This window comes from Cetorhinus maximus, chromosome 3 (genome assembly GCF_964194155.1).
Source record: "Cetorhinus maximus chromosome 3, sCetMax3.hap1.1, whole genome shotgun sequence".
In the NCBI taxonomy this organism is placed as follows: Eukaryota; Metazoa; Chordata; class Chondrichthyes; order Lamniformes; family Cetorhinidae; genus Cetorhinus; species Cetorhinus maximus.
Genome location: NC_135881.1, coordinates 31,314,071 through 31,338,467, shown reverse-complemented (window position 1 = coordinate 31,338,467; position 24,397 = coordinate 31,314,071). Strand labels below are relative to the sequence as shown.

The 24,397-nt window shown below is 41.2% G+C and overlaps 2 protein-coding genes across 3 annotated transcripts in view; one reads left to right on the top strand and one right to left on the bottom strand.

Moving 5' to 3' along the window:
• The first annotated feature begins 496 nt into the window (after positions 1 to 496).
• idi1 (isopentenyl-diphosphate delta isomerase 1) lies at positions 497 to 9,894 on the top strand. Its single transcript, XM_078537356.1, has 5 exons — positions 497 to 1,037; positions 2,107 to 2,276; positions 4,619 to 4,711; positions 6,645 to 6,775; positions 9,279 to 9,894. Exons 1-5 carry the CDS (start codon positions 925 to 927, stop codon positions 9,594 to 9,596), a joined length of 825 nt encoding a protein of 274 aa, XP_078393482.1. The 5' UTR covers positions 497 to 924; the 3' UTR covers positions 9,597 to 9,894.
• A 4,622-nt stretch (positions 9,895 to 14,516) lies between these two features.
• The window catches only part of gtpbp4 (GTP binding protein 4), a 36,665-nt gene continuing 26,784 nt past the window's right edge, over positions 14,517 to 24,397 (bottom strand). For both annotated transcript variants that reach the window (XM_078537349.1, XM_078537350.1), the window contains exons 14-17: positions 23,054 to 23,254; positions 22,370 to 22,435; positions 20,137 to 20,280; positions 14,517 to 15,699 (exon numbers count right to left, since the gene is read on the bottom strand). In XM_078537349.1, the coding sequence (XP_078393475.1) occupies positions 15,547 to 15,699; positions 20,137 to 20,280; positions 22,370 to 22,435; positions 23,054 to 23,254 (564 nt within the window). In that variant the 3' untranslated portion in view covers positions 14,517 to 15,546. The remainder of the gene's footprint in view (positions 15,700 to 20,136; positions 20,281 to 22,369; positions 22,436 to 23,053; positions 23,255 to 24,397) is intronic.

Here is a 24,397-nt window from a genome sequence, read left to right as displayed (position 1 = left end):
AAGTAAACAGCCTACTGGCAGAGTAATTTTTCCTCTTTAAAGTCATTAATCGCTGGAGTTCTCTACTCGAGGGAGCAGTGAAGGCTGCAGCGTTGCATTCAAGGCTGGAGTGGACAGATTATCGAACTGTAGGGATATGGGGAACAGGCGGAAAAAATGGAACCGAGACCAAGATCAGATCAGCCATGATCTTATGGGGTGGCAGCACAGGCTCGAGGGAGGGAGGGAGGGGGGGGTCATACAAGCCAATTCTGCTCGTTGTCCTGAAACTTTGTCTTTTCTATTTCCAAATGTTCCTGCTTTTTGCTTAATTGTTGTTCGAAAACATAACTGTCTAAACGCATTGCCATTGGGCTGAACGTTAGCTGTAGGAACACACCAAGCAAAGTGCTAAACATCCGCACTCTTGGGCTGCTTCAAATAATTGCAAGCGGAATACGGAACTGGTAGAAATGAGAGCAAGGCGTAAAGATCACGTTCCCACAGTGGGTGGGACACAGTAAAACGGGGGAACGTCAGTACGTAGGCGAAGGGTGGCTTAAAGGAATGCGATAGAGAGGAACAGGGTGTAAGAGCTGTTTGCGCTGCCCCACGGAAGGTAGACGAAGGAAAGGATCGGCGGAGGATGTGGTTTCGGGCCGTGAGCCGAATTGGATACAGGCTGAGAACACGCCCCTTGTTGATTTGATACGGAGCTGTCCTCGGGTTCGATTCACCGGGGAACATTCCAGCGCGCGTGCCAGTGCCTCAGTGCGCAAGTCCGCCAGCTGGCGGGGAGGGGGAAAACCGACGCAAAACCCTTCCCGTCTCGCGCCTGCGCCTGCGCGCCGCCCGGGAGACTCTCGAACCACCTCCCGCTGATTGGCCGGCCCATCGAAAGATTGCTGAAGGCGACAAGCCGGTTGGTTGAGGTCGGTTGGGACGATGCTGCGGGCGGCGCTGGCGCATGCGCGGCAAGGTGGGAGCCTGTGGTCAAGGCGATCAGCGGCGTTACCAGCCTGTGAGAGCGGCCGTCTGTTATTGCACTTGCATTCCGGGTAAGTGTCATGATATCTTTCCATGTTGACCACTTCGGCAGTAACGCATAATCATCAGACTCAAGTTTATTTTAAGCCTCTGATTTCCCCCCCCCGCTGCTTCACTTCTAGTAAAGGAGTAAATTATGGGGTTTTACTTGTTTTTGTGGGCTGGATTGGCAAAACTCACTAACTTGCATGGACTGTAATTTGAATGAATACCTGGTATGTAGTTTCATACAAAATATTTACTATACAGATACAGACCAATCTGCCCAACTAGATCAGATAGGCATCTACTCATCCTTCCTCTAACCTCATCAGCAACCACTTCCTTTATTCCTCATTTTGCTTTCTCCTTATGTATATCTGTGCTGTTTATCTCAAATGCATGAAATATTTAAATATTCTTGTGGTAGTGAGTGCTATCTTCTCCCCACACTCTCTCTGTAAGGAAGATTCTCCTGGCTTCCCTATTGGATTTATTGGTGACTATTTTCTGCTTTAACTTCCTTGCATTCTGGAGTTATGACTTTCAAACCAGCTGCATTGGCCTCCACTTGCCATTATTTGCTGCTTGTGACTGTGCAGTTAGTATCTTTTGAAGTCTGATTAGATTGGAAATGTGTTTCTTCCCAGTAGAAAAATGAGGTCTGTGATTTATACTGCCAGGAAAAGGGAGCTAGCTCATGAGCATCAGTCTCCTGATGTCTAATATAAATGTGTACCAGTGGGCTGCAGTTTCTGGCAGAGTATGCTGCTCTTTTAGGCCAGCCAGAAGTTGTTCTCTTACCAGGAGGATAAGTGTGACTTTTTAAGTAGTCATTTAGCGTTTTATAATCTTTCTCTCTCTCTCTGAGTGGTTTGTGCAGTCTCTAGTATTGTCATGAAGTGAATTTGCTACAGAAGAAACTAAACTTAATTTTTGATTATCTCAATTCATCTAATGTTAATATAAACCATGAAAATTCTTAATTCCTCCAGTGAAATTTTGAAACAATTGTTTTATATATGCATGTTGAAATTGTTAGAGTCACGTAACACTTGAAGTACACTTCTTCCATAGCTTTATTTATTCCCCTATTATCAGGTGTATTGGAAGTAGGAATATAGCAACAATGCCAGAAATCAACATGGACAATCTGGATGAAAAGCAGGTCCAGCTATTGGCTGAAATGTGCATCCTGATTGATGAAAATGATAAAAGAATTGGGGCAGACACTAAGAAAAATTGCCACCTTAACCAGAACATCAATAAAGGTAAATGAAGTATTTCTAGTTCCATTTTGTATTTCAGGTCTCAGGTTTCAGTTTTAACATAAATTTTAATAAGGTTACTAAATGATGGTTAATCTCTCCATGTCTTACCATTTCCTGGACCTCCAGGGAAGGGCAACAGCTAGCGCAGCCTGGAAGCTATTTTGCTCATGAAATGCCTGCCACCCAGGCCCTCTCTATCATGAAGATTGTGTTGGGTATCTTGCTCTTATAATCATAACTGTTAAGTCACTATTTTAGTAGTAGGCTATTTTTCCATAAGAGAAAATGGATCTCTTATTGACTTCTCTGGAGAATGGGAGACTAGATGGAAACTGTGTGGAGGAAAAGCACTGACACAGACTTGCTGGCTTTGATGGTCTTTTTTTTATCATTCCATTCTGTGTTTTTACATCTGGCTGACAACGGTTATCATTTTGAAGGTTTGATAATCTTTCAGCGTAATTCTACAGTAGGTGCACATCCACCATGGAGCTCCAAGTAGTCCCCCCCCCCCCCCCCCCCCACCCCCCCCCCCCCCCCCCCCCCCCACTCCACTCCCCCACCGACCCTGTTTACTGCTTTTTTTTTTGTTTGGATACGCTGTCCCTTCCTGTCACACTCTGGGTCTCATTGCCTAAATAGCTGCCCTGCAATTCTGCCTACGTATCCCTCTCCAGAACCAACCCCCCTCCTCCCCCACACACCTATCTATTTAGTTTAAAGCCCTCTCTACAGCCCTAGATATTTGATTCGCCAGGACACTAGCCCCAGCACGGTTCAGGTGAAGCCCGTCCCACCAGAGCAGCTCTCTTCTACCCCAGTACTGGTGCCAGTGCCCCATGAACTGAAACCCATTCCTCCCACACCAGTCCTTGAGTCACACATTTAACTCCTTGACTTTATTTACCTTTTGCCAATTTTCCCGTGGCTCAGGTAGTAATCCTGAGATTGCTACCTTGGAGGTTCTGCTTTTTAATTTGGCTCCTAACTGTTCAAATTCTTTCAGTAGAACCTCCCTTCTAGTCCTCCTCAATGTCATTGGTACCAATGTGGATGTTGACAACTGGATCCCTCCCCAACGACTCGCGAGTTCCCCTCCAGCCTGAGGAGATGTCCTTAACCCTGGCACCAGGCAGACAACACAGCCTTCAGGACTCATGCTCACGGCTGTAGAGAACATATCAGTCCCCCTAATTATACTGCACCCTACCACTACCATGTTCCTATTTCCTCCCCCCACTTGAATGGCTCCCTGTAACACGGGTGTCGTGGTCACTTCGCTCATCCTCCCTGCAGTCCCTGCTCTCGTCCGCACAGCCTGTTAACTCTGGACACTCTATTGTACAATTGCAGGAGCTGAGGCTCCTCGAACAATACACCCTGGGTCCGCATACCTGCCTCACCAGCAGTCACACCCTCCTCCCTGATCACAAACCAAAGAATTACCTAATCTGAGGGGTGTGATCACCTTCTGGACCAAAGTGCCTAAGTAACTCTTTCCCCCTCCCTGCAGCTCGGACTCCAGCTCCTTAACTCTGATCCGAAGTTCCTCAAGGTGCAAACACTTATGACAGATGTGTTCACTGTGGATCACCTTGGTGTCCAGCAGATCCCACATGCTGCAGCTTACTCAAGATCAGAAAAGGATTGGAACGTGCTTATGTCTGTTAGATAGGTTTCCGGCGGCCCCTCTCTCACCACACACACACCACACACACAGTTTTGGGATCCATCTCCATCTTTCCCCTCTAACTTTTGTTGATGACTGGGTGAAAAGAGCTTCATAACCCTTCTGAGCATCGAACCGTGTTTCCTTAAAGTTAACAAGTGAACAAATGAGCTCATTCAGGAAGACGTTGATTGGCTGGTGCCAAGAAGTCTGATGACCTGGCAACAATGAGGGGGAGGGGAGACTATCATGAATCGTGATTTCAATGGTGTGGGTGTTTGAAACTTGACAGGAACAAGAGAAGAAAATTTACAATTGCACAGACCATCGTAATTAACAAAAAGGATTATTGTGGGACAAAATTATTTTGTCTTTAAGATCCCAGCTCATTAGCAGAAGAATAGTTTATAATAGGATATTAAGTCTGCACATTTATCTCCAAGCATTAAATCTTGTACACCCACTTTTTCCCAAATATTTAAAGATAGACAGTTAACTGTTGGGATTAATTATTTAAACTCCTATTTTCTTTAAACCTACTCCCTTGTAATATTAAATGATTGTAACTGCAGTTGCTGGAAAAGTCAATACAAGTTATGGTGATGCTTTCGGCTGTGGTGGAACTAGCTACTAAAGTGAAAAGGTTAAGGATAACAAATCTTTGGTTTTCCAGGCTTACTGCACAGAGCTTTCAGTGTCTTCATCTTCAATAATGAGGGGAAACTTCTGCTGCAACAGAGATCTGATGCAAAGATCACGTTCCCAGGTACAAAGTATTTACTTTTGCTGTGTTTACCAAGACAAAATTATTGTCTCTAAGATCCCTGCTCATTGGCAAAGAAAATCCCTGACCCTTGTTTATTTTACTTTCGATCACAAGGATTTCTAGGGCTTTGGTTTATTCTAATCCAAATGTCAGCCATAGCTCAGTTGGTCGCACTCTTGCTCTCCCCCGCATCGTCGCCCCCCCCCTCCCCGGCCGCGATTCAGAAGGCTCTGGTTTCAAGTCCCACTCTAGGACATGAGCAAAAAAAAATGAAGAACTGACACTCTGGTGCAGTACTGATGAAGTGCTGTACTGCCCAGAGATACCGTCTTTCGCTTGAGTTTTTAAACCAACATCCCATCTACCCTATCGGGTGGATGTAAAAGATCCTAAGGCAGAATTTTGAAAGGAGAACTGGGGAGTTATCCCTAGTGTCCTGATCAATATTTATCCATCAATCAACATCACAAAAACAGATTATCTAGTCATTATGTTTGTTGTGGGAGCTTGCTGTGTGCAAATTAGCTGTCCCTGCATTACAACAGTGACTACACTTCAAAAGTTTTTATCTTAGCTTTAAAACACTTTGGCAAGTTGTGAGGTTACGAAAGGCACCATAATGATGCAAGTCTGTATGTTTAAATGTACAGGAATAGGCCTTTCAGCCCCTCAAACCTGTTCTATGCTTGGATGTGATTGAATGAAGAAAGTGGGGAAATATGAAGCATGGGAAGTTAGGAATGGGAGTAAGCTATTCAACTAGATCATAGCCTATTTACCTCAACTTCCCATCATCCCTGGGGATGGTGCAGTGGAGCAATGCTGCAGCCTTCACCCATTATACTGGCAAACGGTGTGTTCTGTCAGCAAACAAAGACACTAAAAATACTGGGTGAGAGTGGAACACAAGAGGGGAACTTGCAAAGCGTTTCGGGGTAAAAGGTAATTGAGAAAAGAACAAGCATGAGATGAAGTGACTTTTTACGCTGCAAATTGATCTGGAAAGCACCACCTGAAAAGGCAGTGGAAGCCGATTCAGTAATAACTTTCAAAAGTGAATTGGATAAATAATTGAAAGGGAAAATTTTGTAGGCCTATGGTGAATGTGACTCAGCATAGGCATGATAGCCTCTTCCTGTGCTGCACCATTCTGACTGTCCCCCTCTCTCTATTTTCTGGAGATTGTCCAAGTATCATGTCTGGATGGTGAAATATAGAGAAATCAGCCTGGACTCTGACTGGCAATAGGGTTAAGGATGATTGATTCTCTCTTTCAATTCTGTGCAGTAAATCTGGAAGACAGAATCAATCATTCTCCACTTTCCATCCCTCCCTAACATGCCTGCTGGATCCGGATGTGTACCAGTGTGAACGCTAACATCTTTTGCTGATGTAACTGTATCACAGTGCTGATAAACTAGACCTCCCTCAGCAGTACACTATCTCTGCCTGGATTGAGTGAGGCTTGATGAGGGATGAATGCTACCACTGACCAAGGCTGATGTAAATTTTATTTATAACGTTTTTTTGGTTTTGTGCAATCATTCATTTCTTTTTCCAGATATAAATACCAGTACAAAAGATTTAATGTAACGTTTTATGTGAAGATTGTTGAGTGTGTCCCTCCCTTTTTTTACTGGTAAATAGTGCACGATGCCACTTCTGGAAGGGTCTGCGTTTCTCTCCAGACCATTGACCCATTCTATTCAGCCACAGTGGATGAAAGCTGCAAGTCTCTTCCCCCTCCCTTCCGCTTGACAGGCAAATGGGGTCGGGGGGATAGGGGACGTGGTTTGTGCTAAATTGGAGTAATTGAAGGTCGAGGGGCTGGCTGTCAGCCAGTCACCATGGAAGTAGAAACTTGTGTTTATGTCAATCTTGGCATAACAATATATTCAAATGTATCATTATTTTAAAAGGATGTGTTTTTTAGGTTGTTTTACAAACACTTGCTGTAGTCACCCTCTCAGCACTGCAACAGAAATAGAGGAGAAAGATGCTATTGGTGTCAGACAAGCTGCCCAGCGCAGGTTAAAAGAGGAGTTTGGAATACCTGTTCAACAGGTGAGAAATCTTCGTTATTAAGTAAGCATCAGAACTAATTGGGTCAAGTCTCAAATGTTAAAGACTATGGTCATGGCCACGTAAAAGATACTTCCTCAAAGTGGTCCATGAGCTAGGAATTTGTATGTAGCCCCCTTTTAATTTCCAAGTGATTCAGTTTAAAATTAACCAGCAGTAAAGCTTTAGTCTTAGACAAAATAAAGGTTTGTTTATTACAAAATTACCATCAGATACTTAAGTAAAAATAATTTATTAATTGAATACATGCAAAGCTTAAATGCAACGAAGGTTAAAAGATACTCTTAAAGATGAAATTCAGCACAGTCCTTTTAAGATATTGTTGCAGGCCTGTAGCTTGCAGTTGAAGGGTTGGTTGTCTGGAGTGAAGCGTTTTGTTCAGCAGCTGTGATGGCTTTTGTAGTGCATTAGTCAGTATTTGTCTCTTCAGGTGGACTCAGTTTTGGGGGAGAGAAGTTTCTTGTTCCTCACTAGTTCTGTGGTTACAGCACATGAAGATTGTTTAGATTCTTTTCAGCAGAGCCAGAGTTTATTTCTGGATACATTTCTGTTTGTTCTCCCTTGGACATGAACCCTCTCGTATTGTCTCTTGAGTTATTCCTGTGAGTTCTGCACAAAATGGCTTTCACAGTCAAAACAAAATGGCTGTGAAGTTAATTTGGATGAATCATTGTTCCTCCAGACAAAGGTGTTAATTCATTGAAGTCCCTTCTTGCCTCCTGTTTTCTCAGAAGCCAAGGGGTTTTCACACATTTTAGAGGATTCGGTGGCTATGCCTGAAGGAATCTTTGCATTTTAATTACTCAACCAGCTCTGTAGATAAAAGTATGATGAGGTTTGAACAAACACAAAGGTGCCAGGATGTCTGTCCATACTTCCATTTTGGAAAGGGCTTTAACCTCCATTTAAAGGTTTGAAATGTACCTTTTTAAAAGTTGTTCTTAAAAATCTATAATACTGCAATTAAACATTTGCGACACTGTTCTAATAAGCAAGACTGCTAACCCTGTAGCCCCTATGCAGATTGTAATTTTTTTTCTTGTATAAAATGGATTCTGCTATTGGAAACTAAATACAACTGATTTGTAAATGCTTACTGTTAAATATGGCAGTGTTTCTGAAACTAATTGGTGTTTCAGTGTAAGTTACCTGACTGACTGATTTAATAGCTTTAAATACTTGACACACATAGCAGTTAGATCTGTACTGCTTGTCCCATAAACTACACAGAATTGACTCCTGTCAGTTGATAGGACTGTCATCTCACCTGCCCCTTCACTCACTGAAATCAGTGGGTAATAGTGAAATGACCTGTCATCAAAGCATCTTGGGACGATTTTCTATATTATAAGCACCGAGTGTAATTTTTTTATTTGATCTGGTTTTGGCATTACAACCTTGCTCTGTGTGACACCAACTGTTGGTAAAAGACGCACCACAATCACAAGCTAATCACAATCACATCACATAAGCCTACAGGAAACTGAATGTAATAAGCTCTACGTATAGTGTATACATCCTGCAGGTAAGTTCACCAGTCATACTATGATAAGGATGCCTTCAAAAACTGCTTAATCTTTGAAGTGGCGTTTGTGTCTGTGTGCCTTTATAAAAGGGAAGACTTGGAAATTTCTTCAGATCTTTTAAATTATCAATAGGCTGTACAGGCTAGACATGGAGGTAATGTTTCCACTTATGGGAGAAGCCAAAACTAGGAGCCGTAAAGAAGAATTGTTCAGATATCCAACAGGAAAATGGGGTGAAGTTAGAAGTTACTCAGAAGTTAGAATGTGGTTCAGACGAAGTTTGGATGCTTTCAAAGGACAAGCACATGAAAAGGGAATAAACAGATATACTGCCTTGAAGTATACCAGGGATTCTCAGCTGTGAGTCTGTGGCCCTCCTAAAATGTCCGAAGTTTCAAGGGGTTTTCCAAATCAGCATCTTTGAAGCATGAAATTTTTCAATTTCATTATGCGATTAAAAACCCAGGTGTACAGTTCATTAAATTGTGCACTTTTTTATACCTCTGCTTATGTTGGAGAGGAGCCACTACAACCTCTCTCCACCCCTCGATCTTTAATGACAATTGGCAGCAGTTTCTTCTCATGGCATGCAATGGGTGCACTTCTGCCTGCTGGTAAGCTGTGCAATAGGTCAGTGGAGTTGTTCATTTCATGGGGTAACAAGCTGAAAATTAACCAGTGTCATTGACTGTTAGTTTGACTGAGGGTTCACCTTGTGTTCTTTATACAGCTTAGTGCTACTTATCTGTAGCAGGTGTTTACAGAGCTGGGGAAGGCACCAGTGGCTGATCAAACTACCTATCACCACTGTGGGCTTGTGGTGTGGTCGGGCATGAAAATGAACCTTAAGTATATATTGGCCAATTGGAAGTGAGCCTGGAGTTTGCAGCCATATATGGTGAGCCATCTAATTTTCTGTTTTGGGAATTTGCTGCTGATTTAACTCTTTTTGATGCCAGGTTCCTCTGGAAGAGATGAACTACCTGACCCGTATTCACTACAAGGCTCAGTCTGATGGGATCTGGGGAGAACATGAAATTGATTACATAATTTTCATACAGAAGGATGTAACTTTGAAACCTGACCCCAATGAGATACAAAGTCACTGCTATGTGACTAAAGACGAACTCAAGAACCTGTTGGAAAAGGCAGAGAACAACGAAGTGAAAATCACACCATGGTTCAAACTTATTGCTGAGAAGTTTCTATTCACGTGGTGGGACAGTCTACATAACCTGAAGCAGTTCATAAATCATGAGAAAATTCACCGAATGTAGAATGCTTTTGATTTTGAGTGGAGCAACTGTCTTACAAAGAACTAACCTTGCATAAGTTAAAGCTTTCACTATAATCAATTTGCAAAGTAATGTCAAGAAAATGGATGTTCGAGTTAAAAATTTCCAGTAAGCAGCCCAACTGAAGAAGGGGAAATGCTTCTCAAAATGGGGTTGTTTTATTATTTGTACAATGTTACATGTGAAATAGTGATTACTGATTTTTTTTTCTCTCAAACTTCTGTTTAGAAACCATCTGAATGTAAATAACATTAAACTAGTGCCATTTAGGCAAACATTATTTTGAAGTTTACTAACTCTGCTGTTCCTCCCCTCAATGACAACATTATCCATTGGGTGATTTCACAGGCCATGTTTGGAGACTGGAGGCTGATATATTTAAGTCTTTGTAATTCTGCGCAGTCAACTTAGAACTGACCTTTTTTTTTCTCTACTTCCAGACCAATATTTATTTTTCAACCAGGAGAAATAGACAAATCTTGCGCTAAGGTTGTATTTTGATGTCCAATTTTTTTTGCTAGGTATTATCTCTACATGAAGTTCATTTTGTTTTAATATATACATTTATCAATTAACTGTAATGGAACATCAAGAATCACCATTTGAATTATTTTCTCACTTGTCACTTGAGAAAAACACTTTCATACTGTTTAAAATAAACTATGAAATTGTACCTAATAATAGAATGGAAACAGTTATCAAACCTGAGTACAATGAAGTCGATGCACTAATGAATTACCACTGTGCATATCAAAGCAACCACGGAAATGGGGCAAAAAATATTTTTTTGGTTCAAACACCTAATGCCAGAAGTAAACATTGCCAGGTGAGGCATGGTATAGTCAACTACCAAGTAAAGTTCAATACAACTTCCTTTACTTGCACCAGTAAATACTTCCACATGCCACCATTATTGTGCTCGTTAAGAATACAAAATTAAGGATAGTTTTTACTGCACATCCAGTTCACCCAGAGTGGGTTGAGACCAGTGCATTTCATGCAGGACCCTTGCAGCCAGCTGAGTTGGTTTTCATCCTTTGCCTCTAATCCATGTCATTTTCGGAGGATATGGAATTGTGCCAAGTTACTTCCTTTAATGAGCTAACTATATTTAATTCCTGCAGAATTGAGCATATTTGTGTAAATCCATTGTATATTTTTGTTACCTAACAAATTTGATTGAATTTTTTGGGGAGGTGACCAGTTGTGTAGATGAGGGTAGTGCAGTTGATGTAGTTTATATGGATTTCAGCAAAGTCTTTGACGAGGTCCCACATGGGAGACTTATAAAGAAGGCAAATGCACATGGGATACAGGGTAATTTGATCAAGTGGATTCAAAATTAGCTTAGTTGTAGGAGACAGAGGGTGATGACAGAAGGATGCTTTAGTGACCGGAAGCCAGGGTCCAATGGCATACCACAGGGATCTGTGCTGGGTCCCCTATTATTCGTCATTTATATAAATGACATAGATGACTATGTGGGGGGTAGGATTAGTAAGTTTGCGGATGACACAAAGATTGGCCGGGTGGTTAACAGTGAGGTTGAGTGTCTTGGGCTACAGGAAGATATAAACGGGATGGTCAAATGGGCAGATAAGTAGCAGATGGAATTTAACCTTGAAAAGTGTAGGGTGATACACTTTGGAAGGAGTAATTTGACAAGGAAGTATTCAATGAACGGCATGACACTAGGAAGTTCTGAAGAACAAAGGGACCTTGGTGTGTGTCCATAGATCTCTGAAGGTGGAGGGGCATGTTAGTGAGGTGGTGAAAAAGGCATATGGGACACATCTTTATCAATCGAGGCATAGATTACAAAAGTAGGGAGGTCATGTTGGAGTTGTATGGTGAGGCCACAGCTGGAGTAGTGTGTGTGCAGTTCTGGTTGCCACATTATTGGAAGGATGTGATTGCACTGTAGGGGTGCAGAGGAGATTCACCAGGATGTTGCCTGGGATGAAACATTTAAGTTATGAAGAGAGTTTGGATAGACTTGGGTTGTTTTCCTTGGAGTAGAAAAGATTGAGGTGTACAAGATTATGAGGGACATGGACAGGGTGGATAGGGAGCAGCTGTTCCCCTTAGTTGAAGGGTCAGTCACGAGGGGACTTAATTTCAAGGTGAGGGGCAGGAGGTTTAGGGGGATGTGAGGAAAAACTTTTTTAACCAGAGGGTGATGACGGTCCGGAATGCACTGCCTGGGAGGGTGGTGGAGGCGGGTTGCCTCACATCCTTTAAAAAGTACCTGGATGAGCATTTGGCATGTCATAACATTCAAGGCTATGGGCCAAGTGCTGGTAAATGGGATTAGGTAGATAGGTCAGGTGTTTTTCACGTGTCAGTGCAGACTGGATGGGTCAAAGGACCTCTTCTGCACTGTGATTCTGTGTACTTGTCTCGATATGCAGATTTGTTGGCATGGTTGCTGGCTGAGAGTAATTTAGGTTTATGTTGAAGCAATTTGTTTTCAGTGTCAGACATGTGTTTGTGCCATAAGACTGAAGTGCTGCTCACAAGTATTCCTGTTGATTGGAATTATTGACTGTGGATAGATTTGTATTGCTGGACTGCTTTAAAACCCTGGAAGCTAATGGGCAGGGAGGGGTAGGGTAGAGAAGGGAGGAAAAAATGCTAAACAAGAAACCTTAAGATGACTTGGTATTTCTCTATTTCTAGCCAGAGGCCACATTTCAGTTGTCATCAGAGTGGTAAATCTCAGACACCATTTTGTTGAGAGGAGGCCTGCACTAGCCAGTCATTGGCCTAGATTACTACCCTGAAAGGCAGAGAAATTCAAACCCCTTGAAACAAATTAATTATGCAGCAATCAAATCATTGGAGCTTGGGATGTGAGCACTGTTATGATGTGGCAGATGCTGTGTTCCAGGCGGATCAAATCCACGAGGGAAACGTGATCATGCGGTCACAACGGTTTTGAAATTTGTATTTTATTTCAAGATGTGTTGTCCTTGAATTCAGAAGTATTAAGTCTAACAAGACTACAGGTATTTTTTTAGAAAACTAAATTAAACATTTATTAACAAAAGAAAAGATTTCAAACACATAGGTCCACAAGTTTCTACTATAATAACTCCTAAAACCCCTAATTAACCTGGCTTCCAGTTACACCCCCATTAAGGCAGCAGTAAAAATAGATTTAAACAGATCCAGGCAAGCCAACACAATACCCTGGATGGTAGAATTCTGAGTGGCTTTTCCCACCGTATCTGTGGACAGTAGCTTATTGTGCAAATACTGGAGGCTTTTCACACCTCTGGTAAATCTTAATGCTTTGCCTGACACACAGCCTCCTCTCCATTATACATGTTTCTCCCTTTTAATGTAAATCCCATTGTTCCCATATGTCTTTGGAACTTTACCTTTTTTTTGATGTGGGCTTTGCTGGCTGGGCCAACATTTACTGCCCATCCCTAGTTGCCCTTGAGGTGGTGGTGGTGAGCTGCCTTCTTGAACCGCTGCAGTCCTGTGGTGTAGGTACACCCACAGTGCTGTTAGGGAGGGATTCAACAGCTGAGGGAGGCTGTTACATAGTAATCAGCAGGTTTCCTTACCCATGTTTGACCTGATGCCATAAGGTCCAGGAGTCGATGTTGATGATTCCCATGGCAACTCCCTACCGCCTCTATAGTGTGCTGCCGCCTCTGCTGGGTCTGTCCCAGGATGGTGATGTCTGGAACATGATCAGTAAGATATGACCGTGAGGATGCCTATATCTGGCTGTTGCTTGACTGATCTGTGAGGCAGCTTTCCCAATTTTGGCATTAGCCCCCAGGGTCGACAGGGCTGAGATTGTTGTTGTCATTTCCTGTGCCTAGGTCGAAGCTGGGTGGTCCATCCAGTTTCATTCTTTTGTGACTTTGTAGCGGTTTGATACAGCTGAGTGGCTTGCTAGACCATTTCCAAGGGCAATTAAGAATCAACAACAATGCTGTGGCTCTGGAGTCAGATATAGGCCAGACCAGGTAAGGACAACAGGTTTCCTTCCTAAAGGACATTAGATGGGTTTTTACAACAATTGACAATGGTTTCAACTTTTGAATCCAGATTTTTATTGAATTCAAATTCCACCAGCTGCCGTGGCAGGATTCAAACCCTGGTCCCCAGAGCATTACCCTAGTCCAGTGACAGTACCACTACGCTATCGCCTCTCTCTGTCAGCATAGATTTTGTGCTTCTGCTGTGGGACACGAAAATACAACCTTCCAACTCAGGTGAGAGTCACAGAATTTTAACAGCACAGAAGGAGGTCATTCGGCCCAATGTGTCTGCACCAGCTCTCCAAATGAGCATTATGACCTAACGCCACTGCCCTGCCTTTTTCATGTACCCCTGCACATCGTTTCTATTCAAATAATCATCTAATGTCCTCATGGCTAATATATATAATGCTTTGGGCATTAAGACTTCTGTTGCAGATGTGAAACCAATTAAGCATTAAAACAGCCTCTATTTTCTGTTCCATTCGTCAGTTACACTGGTCAGTTTTTCCACAGGATGAAGTATCAAGATATTATACAAAAGGTCACTACATCCCACAGCAGAAACTCAAAATATATTTTAAGCATTAAAATGTGGGGGGAAACTCAATATAACAGCAAATTTGAAACTTGAGCAATACTTCTTTTTGAGAGCAACAGAATGGTGCATGAAAGATTGAAAAAGGGGAAGGGAAAGAAAAACCCACTATGGCCACACAATACCCAAACCATCATCTTCAGCTACAAGAGATGGAATGACTGCACTTGTTGAATATCACTACCGGAGCCAAAAGTGAGTTGGAAAGGTCAACTCAGAGCAATAATATTCTGGTTTCTTGTAACACTACTGAAAGAATACATAAATGCAAGCTCTGAATGAATAACAGCAATACCATTCATGACGTTTACAGGATTTAATAGTGTTCCTTCTGAAACAACACCTGAAATGTATTTTAAGGATTAAAACATCTTAATATGTATTGGATGTATACTTAACTTATTAACCAGTTCGACCTTTGAAAATGCACCAAGTAAAAATCAAATAATTTATTTTTCATCTCCTTTAAAAAAGGAAAGGCTTCAGCAGCTTGGTGCAATCTCATTTCATGTTGCAGAGATCACAAAAGGAAAAATACTTGAGGGAACAATCACTTAATGACACAAGTACCAAAGAAAACAGTTTTCTTAAAATGTGGGAAAATTATCCTCCACCAAAAGGTATAAGGCTAGGTGTGCTTACAATTTAAAAAAACTCAAAATACTGTATTGTAGAAGACAAAGATCTCTAAAAATGATCCAAACAATACAAAAACTGACCTGAAATAAATAAACAGGGCAGCAAGGTAAAGACATTTTAAACCGACGAACGCCCAAGCATACCTGGTCTTTCTGGACTCTTATATACTGATGGCAGTCTGGACTATGGTATCGTGCAATTATAAACCAAATAATAAACCCAAGTCAAGTCCATTCAATGAACACAAAAAGAAATCTTATAGTTACCAATGCAAGGACTGATGATTCTGTTTACAATTCACGTTACTAGAATTCGATTCAGAATATCAAACTGCCATCAAATGAGAACACTTGATAGCATTTGAGACTTTTTAAAGTAGTATTCTATTACACCTTCCTAAATTACATTGTAATTTTGCTTTGAAACACGTTTCTTATACATATTTTTTTTAGTGGAGGTCACAAAACACATGTTCATTAATAAGCAATCAAACTCTTGAATTTAACATCTGAATTCATTTTCTTTTCAAATCACAAAAGCCACAATTACATTCTTGACAAGCATCTTGTATGTTCAAGATCTCGTCTCAATGAGATATTACTCTGTCCTTTTATTACAAGTTACTCAAGATGCATCAACTCCTTTTCTGACGGTTTACAATTGAACACAACAGTCCTGCAGCCTAGAGTCTAGTTTATCTACGGTCCGTACTACCCATTTTTCGCTTGCCAGCAAAAAGATGCTTTGGTTTAAGGTCAAAGACATGTCGGTCAGCTTCTCCTTTCCTGCCCATGCGATTCATGTCCTGCTGGGAGTTCTTCATCATCTTCTTAACCTTCTTCAGCATCTAAGCAGAACAAAAATGTTTAAATCAAAAAAATACAAAAAAAAAGGAAGACCCTGTTAGCAACTTATATTTCTCTAGCATCTTCAACATAATAAAATATCCCAAGGCGTTTCACAGGAAGACTAAAGCAAAATTAAGACACAGAGCCAGAGAAATTAAGGCAACAACAGCTTGGTCAAAGAGATTTTCAGAAGTGTCTCAAAGCAGGAAAGAGAGGATGAGAGTCAGCAAAATTTAGGGAGGGAATTCCAGAGCTGAGGGGCTAGGCTAGGGAGCTGAAGGCACAGCCACCAATGGTGGAGCAATTAAAATCAATGATGTTCAAAAGACCGAAATTGGATGATCACATATCTCAGTGGGTAGTGGGTCTGGTGGAGATTATAAAGAAAGGGAGGGGTGAGGCCATGGAGGAACTTGAAAACAAGAATGAATATTTTAAAAATCAAGGTGTTGATTGATTGGGAGCCAATGTTGGTTAGCAAGCACAGGGGAAATGGATGAATGAGACTTGGTGCCAGTAAAGACCCGGCAGCAGAGTTTTGGATGATTTCAAATGTAGCGAAGGTAAAACATAGGGGCTAGCCAGGAGTGTGTTGGAATAGTCAAAAGTTCCTGGCACTGGTCATATAAATGGCCAAGTAATAGAGGTATAAGCTATCAGGATATATTAAAAAATGACCAGGATTTTAATTTCTATAAGTATCTGTTACCTAGAATAATCAAATCTAAAGCCCCCAAAATCTCAGAATCATCCATATAGGTAATGTTGGGTAAGGGGAGATAGGCTCTTCACATTGAAGATGGGAACTCCATGGACTGGATTGGAGAGAGGTGGCTCAGGCAGTCAGTGCCATTTCTAGTGCACTATGAATGGCAATGCCAAAATTAGTCAATATACTTTGTGAGTGCGGCCAAAATAAAGACATGAGCACAGATGGCGTAATGCTGGATTCGGCCCTTCGAGTCTGCTCCACTGTTCAATGAGATCATGGCTGATCTGGTAATCCTCAACTCCACTTTCCTGCTTTTTCCCCCAGAATCCTTGGTTCCCTTACTGATTAAAAATTTGTCTATCTCAGCCTTGAACATACTTAATCACCCAGCCTCTGAGGTAAAGAATTCACTGATTCACTACTCACAGAGAAGAAATTCCTCCTTATGTCTGTCTTAAATGGGCAACCCCTTACTCAGATTATACCCTCTGGTCCTAGGCTCTCCCACAAGGGGAAACAACCTCTCAGCGTCTTCCCTGTCAAGTCCCCTAGGACTCTTATATGTTTCAATAAAGTCGCTTCTCATTCTTCTAAACTCCAATGAGTACAGGCCCAACCTATTCAACGTCTCCTCATAGTAAAATTCCTCCATACCCAGGATCAATCTGGTGAACTTCTCTGGACTGCCTCCAATGCCAGTGTATCTTTCCTTGGGTCAGGGGTCCAAAACTGTTTACAGTATTCTAGGTGTGGTCTAACTAGTGGCTTGTATAGTTTTAGCAAGACTTCCCTATTTTTAAACTCCATTACCTTTGAAATACAGGCCAACATTCCTTTTGCCTTCCCTATTACCTACTGAACTTGTATGTTAGCTTTTTGGGATTCATGCACGAGGACTCCCGAATCCTTCTGTGCTGCAGCTTTCTCCATTTAAATAATATTCAGCTCCTCTATTCTTCCTGCTAAAGTGCATAACCTCACATTTTCCCACATTATATTCCATCTGCCAAGTTTTTGCCCACTCACTTAACCTGTCAATATCCCTCTGCAGACTGTCATCCTCACCACGTGTCTTCCCATCTATTTTTGTGTCGCCCGCAAACTTGGCGATACTACATTCACTTCCCTCACCTAAGTCATTAATATATATTGTAAATAATTGTGGCCCCAGCACTGATTCCTGTGGCACTCCACTAATTACAGGTTGCCATCCTGAAAATGCCCCCCTTATCCCAACTTGCTGTCTTCTATTAGTTAGCCAATCCTCTACCCATGCCATGGGCTCTTATCTTATTAAGTAGCCTTATGTGCGGTAACTTATCAAACGCCTTTTGGAAATCCAAATATATTACATCTACTGGCTCCCCTTTATCTATCCTGCTTGTTATACCTCTTCAAAGAATTCTAATAAGTTTGTCGGGCATGATTTCCTCTTCATGAAGCCATGCTGACTCTGCTTGATTATATTATGCATTTCTAAATGCTCTGCTATTACATAAGGCTAACGGAATGCCATCCTTTATTATGAGAGGAATTGAACATGAAAGTAAGGTTGTTATGCTTCAGTTATACAGGGCATTGGTGAGACCACGTCTCAAATACTGTGTGCAGTCTTGGTCTCCTTATTTAAGGAAGGATGTAAATACATTGTAGGTGGTTCAAATGAGGTTTACTAGATCGATACCTGGAATGAGTGGGTCATCTTATGAGGAAAGGTTAGACAGACTGGGCTTGTTTTCACTTGAGTTTAGAAGAATCAGGGGTGATTTGATTGAAGTATACAAGATCCTGAACGACCTTGACAAGGTGAACGTTGAAAGGACGTTTCCTCTCATGGGTAAGTCCAGAACAGGGCACTGTTTTAAAATGAGGGGTCGCCTTTTTAGGACAGAGATGAGGAGAAATTTTTTTCTTTCAGAGGGTTGTATGACTTCAGAATTCTCTGCCTCAGAAGGTGGTGGGTCATTGAATATTTTTAAGGCAGAGGTAGGTAGATTCTTGTTAAGGCATGAGAATCAAAGGTTATCGGGGATGGATGGGAATGTGGAAATCAAAACACAACATCAGCCATGATCTTATTGAATGGTGGAGCAGGCTTGAGGGGTCGAGTGGTCTACTCGTGTTCCTATTTCTTATGTTCATATCCTTTATAATAGACTCTAACATTTTCCCAATGGTGGGTGTTAAACTAACTGGCCTATAGTTACCCTGTTTTTGTCTCCCTCCCTTTTTGAATAAGGGCGTTACAGTGGCAGTTTTCCAATCATCTTGGATTTTTCCAGAATCTAAGGATTCTTGGAAGGTAACTACCAGTGGATCCACTATCTGTGTAACTACTTCCTTTAATATCCTAGCATGCAACCCATCAGGTCCAGCGGACTTATCGGCCTTTAGCCTCATTAATCTCCCTAGTACTTTTTCTCTAGTGATAGTTATTGTATTTATTTCCTCCCCCACCCGCCCCAACTTTTTGCCCCTTGAATATTTAGTATCTTTGGAATGCTATTAGTGTCTTCTACCGCGCAGACTGATGCAAAGTATTTATTCAACTCCTCTGCCATTTCCTGGTTCCCCATTATTATTTCTCTAGCCTTGTTCTCTAAGGAGCCTATGTTCACTGTGGCCTCTCTCTTCCTTTTTATATATTTAAAGAAGCTCTTACTGTCCATTTTTATATTACTTGCTAGTTTACCCTCAAAGTTTATTTCCTCCCTCTTTATTTTTTTTTTTGGTCATCTTTTGTTGGCTCCTCTGGCTTACCACTAATCTTTGCCACATTGTGTGTTTTTTCTTTCAATCTGATACTATCCTTAACTTCCTTGGTTAACCATGGTTGGTTTATCGACTTCCTAGAATCCTTCTTCCTTACTGGGATATATCTTTGTTGTGAGTCTTGAACTATTTCCTTAAATGTCTGCCATTGTTCATCAACTATCTTTTCTGCTAAACTCCTTTCCCAGTCCACTCCAGCCAACTCTACCCTCATTCCTTTGTAATTACCCTTATTTAAGTTTAGCACAGTTATTTCTATCTGAAGTTTCTCACTCTCAAAATGAATGCTAAATTCAATCATGTTATGGTCACTGTTTCCTAGTGGATCTTTTGTTGGTACTAATGTGGACCATGGCTGCTGGCTGTTCACCCTCCCTCGGGGTGCTCTGCAGCCATTCAGTGACATCATTTACCCCGGCACCAGGGGTGCAACGCACCATCCTGGAATCACGTCTGCGGCCACAGAAACACCTGTCTGTCCCCCTAACTATCGAATTTCCATCACTATTGCTCTTCCAGTCTTCTATGTGTCCCCTTGTACAGCTGAGCCAACTGTGGTGCCATGGACTTGACTCTGGCCAATACAGATAGGCTTTTTAAACCTTCATTTTCCTTGCAAAGAAAATACAAGACATAAAAATGCCAGTCTTCTGCAAACAATTAAATCACCTCAAGTTCTGTTAAGGAATATTAAAGAGACAAAGTCCCAATTACAAAATGATCAAATTCCATCCAAGAAACTAATCACTATTGGCTCACAGTCTTCCAGTGCTTTGTAAGTATGATCACTTTTCAGCAAACTTTTCTTGCAGAAACGTACACAAAATTACTGGTGACTGTCTCAAAGTGACTCAATGCTATTGTTCCTGCGGAATTGAGATGAACCGTAGCATTTTGATTCTTTACAATTTATTATTCAAGACAGCAATTTAGTTGCAAATTGGAAACAAACCTTTTCATCACGTACACCAGAAAGATCACGCGGAGTGCGTGAAGTGCTGCGGCTGCGAACTTGAGATGTTGGCGGTTGAGATTCTTCACGTTTACGTTTTCTAGTGACACTTCTAGATCGTCGAGCTTGCTGTGCATAGTGTGTCTAAACAGTGTGGGAGAAGAGTACAATTCACAGTTAAGCAGCTTTTGAGCACTAAAACAGCCTATAAAATATTATAATTGAATGTATTTAAAAAACTAAAGTTATCACTTTCATTATATTTGCGATACCTAATTTAAATATGTAACTTTAAAGGACTTTCTACAGTGTTACTAGATCCAGCTTACCTTCTTGTTGAGTGAGGGTTGGGGTGTGGGGAGGGGGAGAGGGGGGTGGGGAGCGGTGCCTGGAACTACGAGTCCCGACAGGTCCCAAGGGTTCCCACGCATGCGCAGGACAAGAGCAGGCTGCACTAGTTCTTAGGGTCGAGGATGGGCCCAGTGCGTCTGCATAAAAACAAAACGGTTCAAAAACCCCGATCATGTGACCCAGCAGTAGGGCACCACATCGGAGAAGAGTCCCAGATTGGTCAACGAGAAGTCCCAAAGGGAGTCCCAGACAGGAGACAGGGAATGGGGCCAGGAAGAGCTCCCAGAAAGAAAGAGAGGAGCAAAGAAAAAGGCTTCCAGTAGTAAAAGGGCTGCAGTTGGCAGACTTTAAGTAATGAGGGTTCAGGAGAAGCCGTGAAAATCAAAGGAGGCAGCAGAAGGTTGGTGATTCCATGCTGTGGGCCGTTGGGGCAAAAGTACCCCTTTGGAGCAGTAATGTTTGCTTGGCTCGGCCGAAGGCCTGAAGTTGTGCTTGTGAGTTGGTGTTGGAGCGCAGACTCGAGAATCCAGGGGAACGGGCTCTTGGGAGACGAGACTGAAACCCTGTAGTGTGTGTATTCATTGATACAGTCCAAGTCAGAGTGACTTTTGCAAAGAATTCCATAGTTAGATCTTCGAAGGTGAAGACTGGAATCCCTCATGAGAGAGACAAAAGGTTCAACAAGATTGGCTAACCCACAGCGCTTACTGATGTCTGGGTGGGTTGCTGAGAAATCCATGGGATCTGTCTTGGTTGCATTCGCTATTTAATGTGTGGTGTGGGTGTTAGACCACAATTGTCTGTAATTCACATTTACCTCAAATTAATCTTGAATGTAGAGTATAAGACAGGTATTGTAAATTGTTTTATGTCGGACCTTGTACAGTAAAGTTTATTTGGTTTGTTCAAAAACAGTGGCTTGTGGCTTTATTCTTTAAGCAAGTGTCTAGGACCTCAAACTTTGTTTACTTTAAACAAAAAGTTATTAGTCCCTAACCGGATCATATCAAGAACTTGGGGGTCTGGCCTAGGATAACGACATGGCACATTATTGTAATATAATCAAAGGAATCTCATGTTAAGACAACTTCCAAACCGCCACTACTTTCAATGAAGGGCACAGTCTGTGACCGTCAAACTTCACTATTGCATTTCAAAATGAGATAAAATTGCCTCATCTTGACAATTTTCTTTCAATGCTTGCAGTATATTTATCAATAAGTCCTGAGGCAAATTCTGTTGTTCAGGGGATAATCTTTAGAATGACAGCCATAATGACAAAATCTGCAATTCCTGCTGCCCCGCACATAATTGCCAGTCATTATCAGATCTGCATTATTAATTACTCTGACACTATCTGCATCAAAATATCCCGGCTCCACTAGTAATGAGATAATGCAATTAGAAACTAATATGCCTGTGAACAAGACATTAGTATACAGAACCATATTAACTATATTTTGTCAATTCAAAGCAAACAGTCATATTGCACTGCTTTTCATATTTATGACATAATTTAGGTAAGTTTTAGTTGCAACTTTCAGACAGGTGCCACAAGCTATTCTCCAACCAAGGGTGATGCCTCCTTCATATCTGGGACAAAGCAACTACGTGAATCATCAATCACTTGCCCAGCTGCTCAGAAGTCTTTGGAGATTAAACTGGAGTGGGGAAGGAGGGGAAAGAAAAGGATTCTTCATATTTCTCCTGCCTTCTTGGAAGGAAGCACCACATTTTCCACAGGGCATCTCTACAAGAACCACAACACAATGTAAACACAGATATACACTGGTCTTGGTCTTCACTGTAGCGGTCATAGTTTTTCTCTTTTTGAAATGAACTATTCAATTATAAATAATATTTATTAAAAAAATAAGTTTACTTCATCTTTGTTGTCCATATCCAAACCAAGTGATCCCATCTCCTTTTCCAAAGTTTTTCGTTCGATCTGTAAAAATAGAAAAAGTTAGAGATTTATTTTCAACTTTACATAAGGATGCTCTTTCTTGTCACCCAACTTGTCCATCAGCATTTTCCTTCGTTTTAGAAAGTTAATGTTACAATGGTCAAAGAACCATGTAGTGCAGCAGGCCATGACACTGACCTTTGCAAACCAATTCATTACTCAATAACCATCCATAATAAAATAATTGGGCTGTCTCCTCTCTAACACATTTAATGGCCATTCATTATATTGGTTATCTCAATTTGTTATCAAGAGGTATACATTTACAGCTCAAAATCATGTAGAATTTATTACATATAGGCAAGTTGACTCAGAAAGACTGCAAATACAACAGTAGAGGTAATACTCTTGGTCACATCTGGACATGGTACTGGATCCAAATCCAAGCTAGAAATTTGGAATGACAATTCCATTTGTCTTGTAAACTCAGATGATCACAGGAATTATTTTAAGGTGGGGAAACTGAAAGTGATCACTGATATGCTGGCATACACAGGAACTTGAACAATTCAATTTAAGACGCATGTTATGCAAGAACCCATACTTAAAAAACAAGACACACACGCACACACACACACACACACACACACAAGTACTTACCTTTTTAGCAGTTCTTGGCATTTTGGGACCTTTTTTGGTTTGCTTCTCTCTGGACATCAAGATTCGCATCTTTTTCTTCTCTCTTATCTGAACTGCCAACTGTCTGATGTCCCTCATTTCTTCATCCTCGCTCTCAGAGTCTGAATCGTATTCACCTGCTATTTGTTTTAGTTCTTCTTCTTTTTCCAGCTGTTTGAGTTTCTGAAAAGGGGTATTTACATTTTTAAAAAGTTGGACACCCAACTCCTAAATAGGTTAACACCGAGAACCGACGTGCATTAAAAAATTACACCAAAATGCACTTTTGATAATAAAGGTATAGCATTAGACATCACTAGGCATTTGTAACCGTGTATTTTGCACCACAAAAATCATTAGGTTAATTCACCAGCAATATAAGGACAATTCAATAAACAGTAACAGTTGGTTTGTTTCATCAGGCACAGAGAGCCCTCTGCAGCATGAAGGCTCAACAAATGAAAATCAAGGCTTTTTTTTTTAAAAAACACAGTAAGATATGATGATCTGAATTGCTCTACTTCTACAAATGGTAGACGTAAATTCAATACATACTTTCAAAACAAAATTAGATGCTTCAGAGGGGAAACATTTGCAGGGCCACAGGGAAAGAGTAAAAAGTAGGACTGATTATAAAGCTCTTCCTGACACCTCCTGAGCCAAATGACCTCCTTTGTCACTGTAAGATTCTATTATTCTATGTTTTTTCCTATTCTGAGTGAGATGCCATGGGAGAGTTGAAAGTTTGAAATGTATTGTCTATCTCCACAATCTTAATGCCACGGAAACAAGTGTCAAGGTTGAGAACTATAGAGAAACTGATTTTTAAGAAGTGTTTAAACTGCTCAAAATGCATGAGCTCATTTTAATTTTAAATGGCAAAAGATCATTAATGGTGTCATTAGTAGTTACACATTCTCCTTTCATCATGCGGCAAAGCCCAGTTCTAGTTGTGACGACATTGCTGTAAAACATAAATATTGAGCTATGAACTTAATTCTTCTTCCGCAATCAGATCTTCAGGATATTCACCTAAAGGGGATCAGTGCAACTGTGATTGAATCCCATTAATTAAAATTCAGAGTAATCCAAATTAAATCACTGTGAATGTATTCAGAGTGTAAAATACTAACAAAATTTAAAGCATGTACGGATGACTGGAAAAAGCTCCAAGCCACAATATATAGCAAAATAAAAACTAAGATCTGACTTGAAAGTTGTCGTTGCATTCCTGAAAATTGCAACTTTAAGTGAGTCATAGCTTCCCATAGGAATCAATGTTAAAACCAGAGCTAGGTTCCTTTGGACATTTCTTGCTCAGAAAAA

Excerpts from the sequence above, each read along its gene's own strand:
- idi1 (XM_078537356.1), top strand. The coding sequence starts at position 925 with ATGCTGCGGGCGGCGCTGGCGCATGCGCGGCAAGGTGGGAGCCTGTGG. Across the intron at positions 2,277-4,618 it reads TAACCAGAACATCAATAAAG|GCTTACTGCACAGAGCTTTC; the intron begins GTAAATGAAGTA and ends TTGGTTTTCCAG. Across the intron at positions 4,712-6,644 it reads TGCAAAGATCACGTTCCCAG|GTTGTTTTACAAACACTTGC; the intron begins GTACAAAGTATT and ends TGTGTTTTTTAG.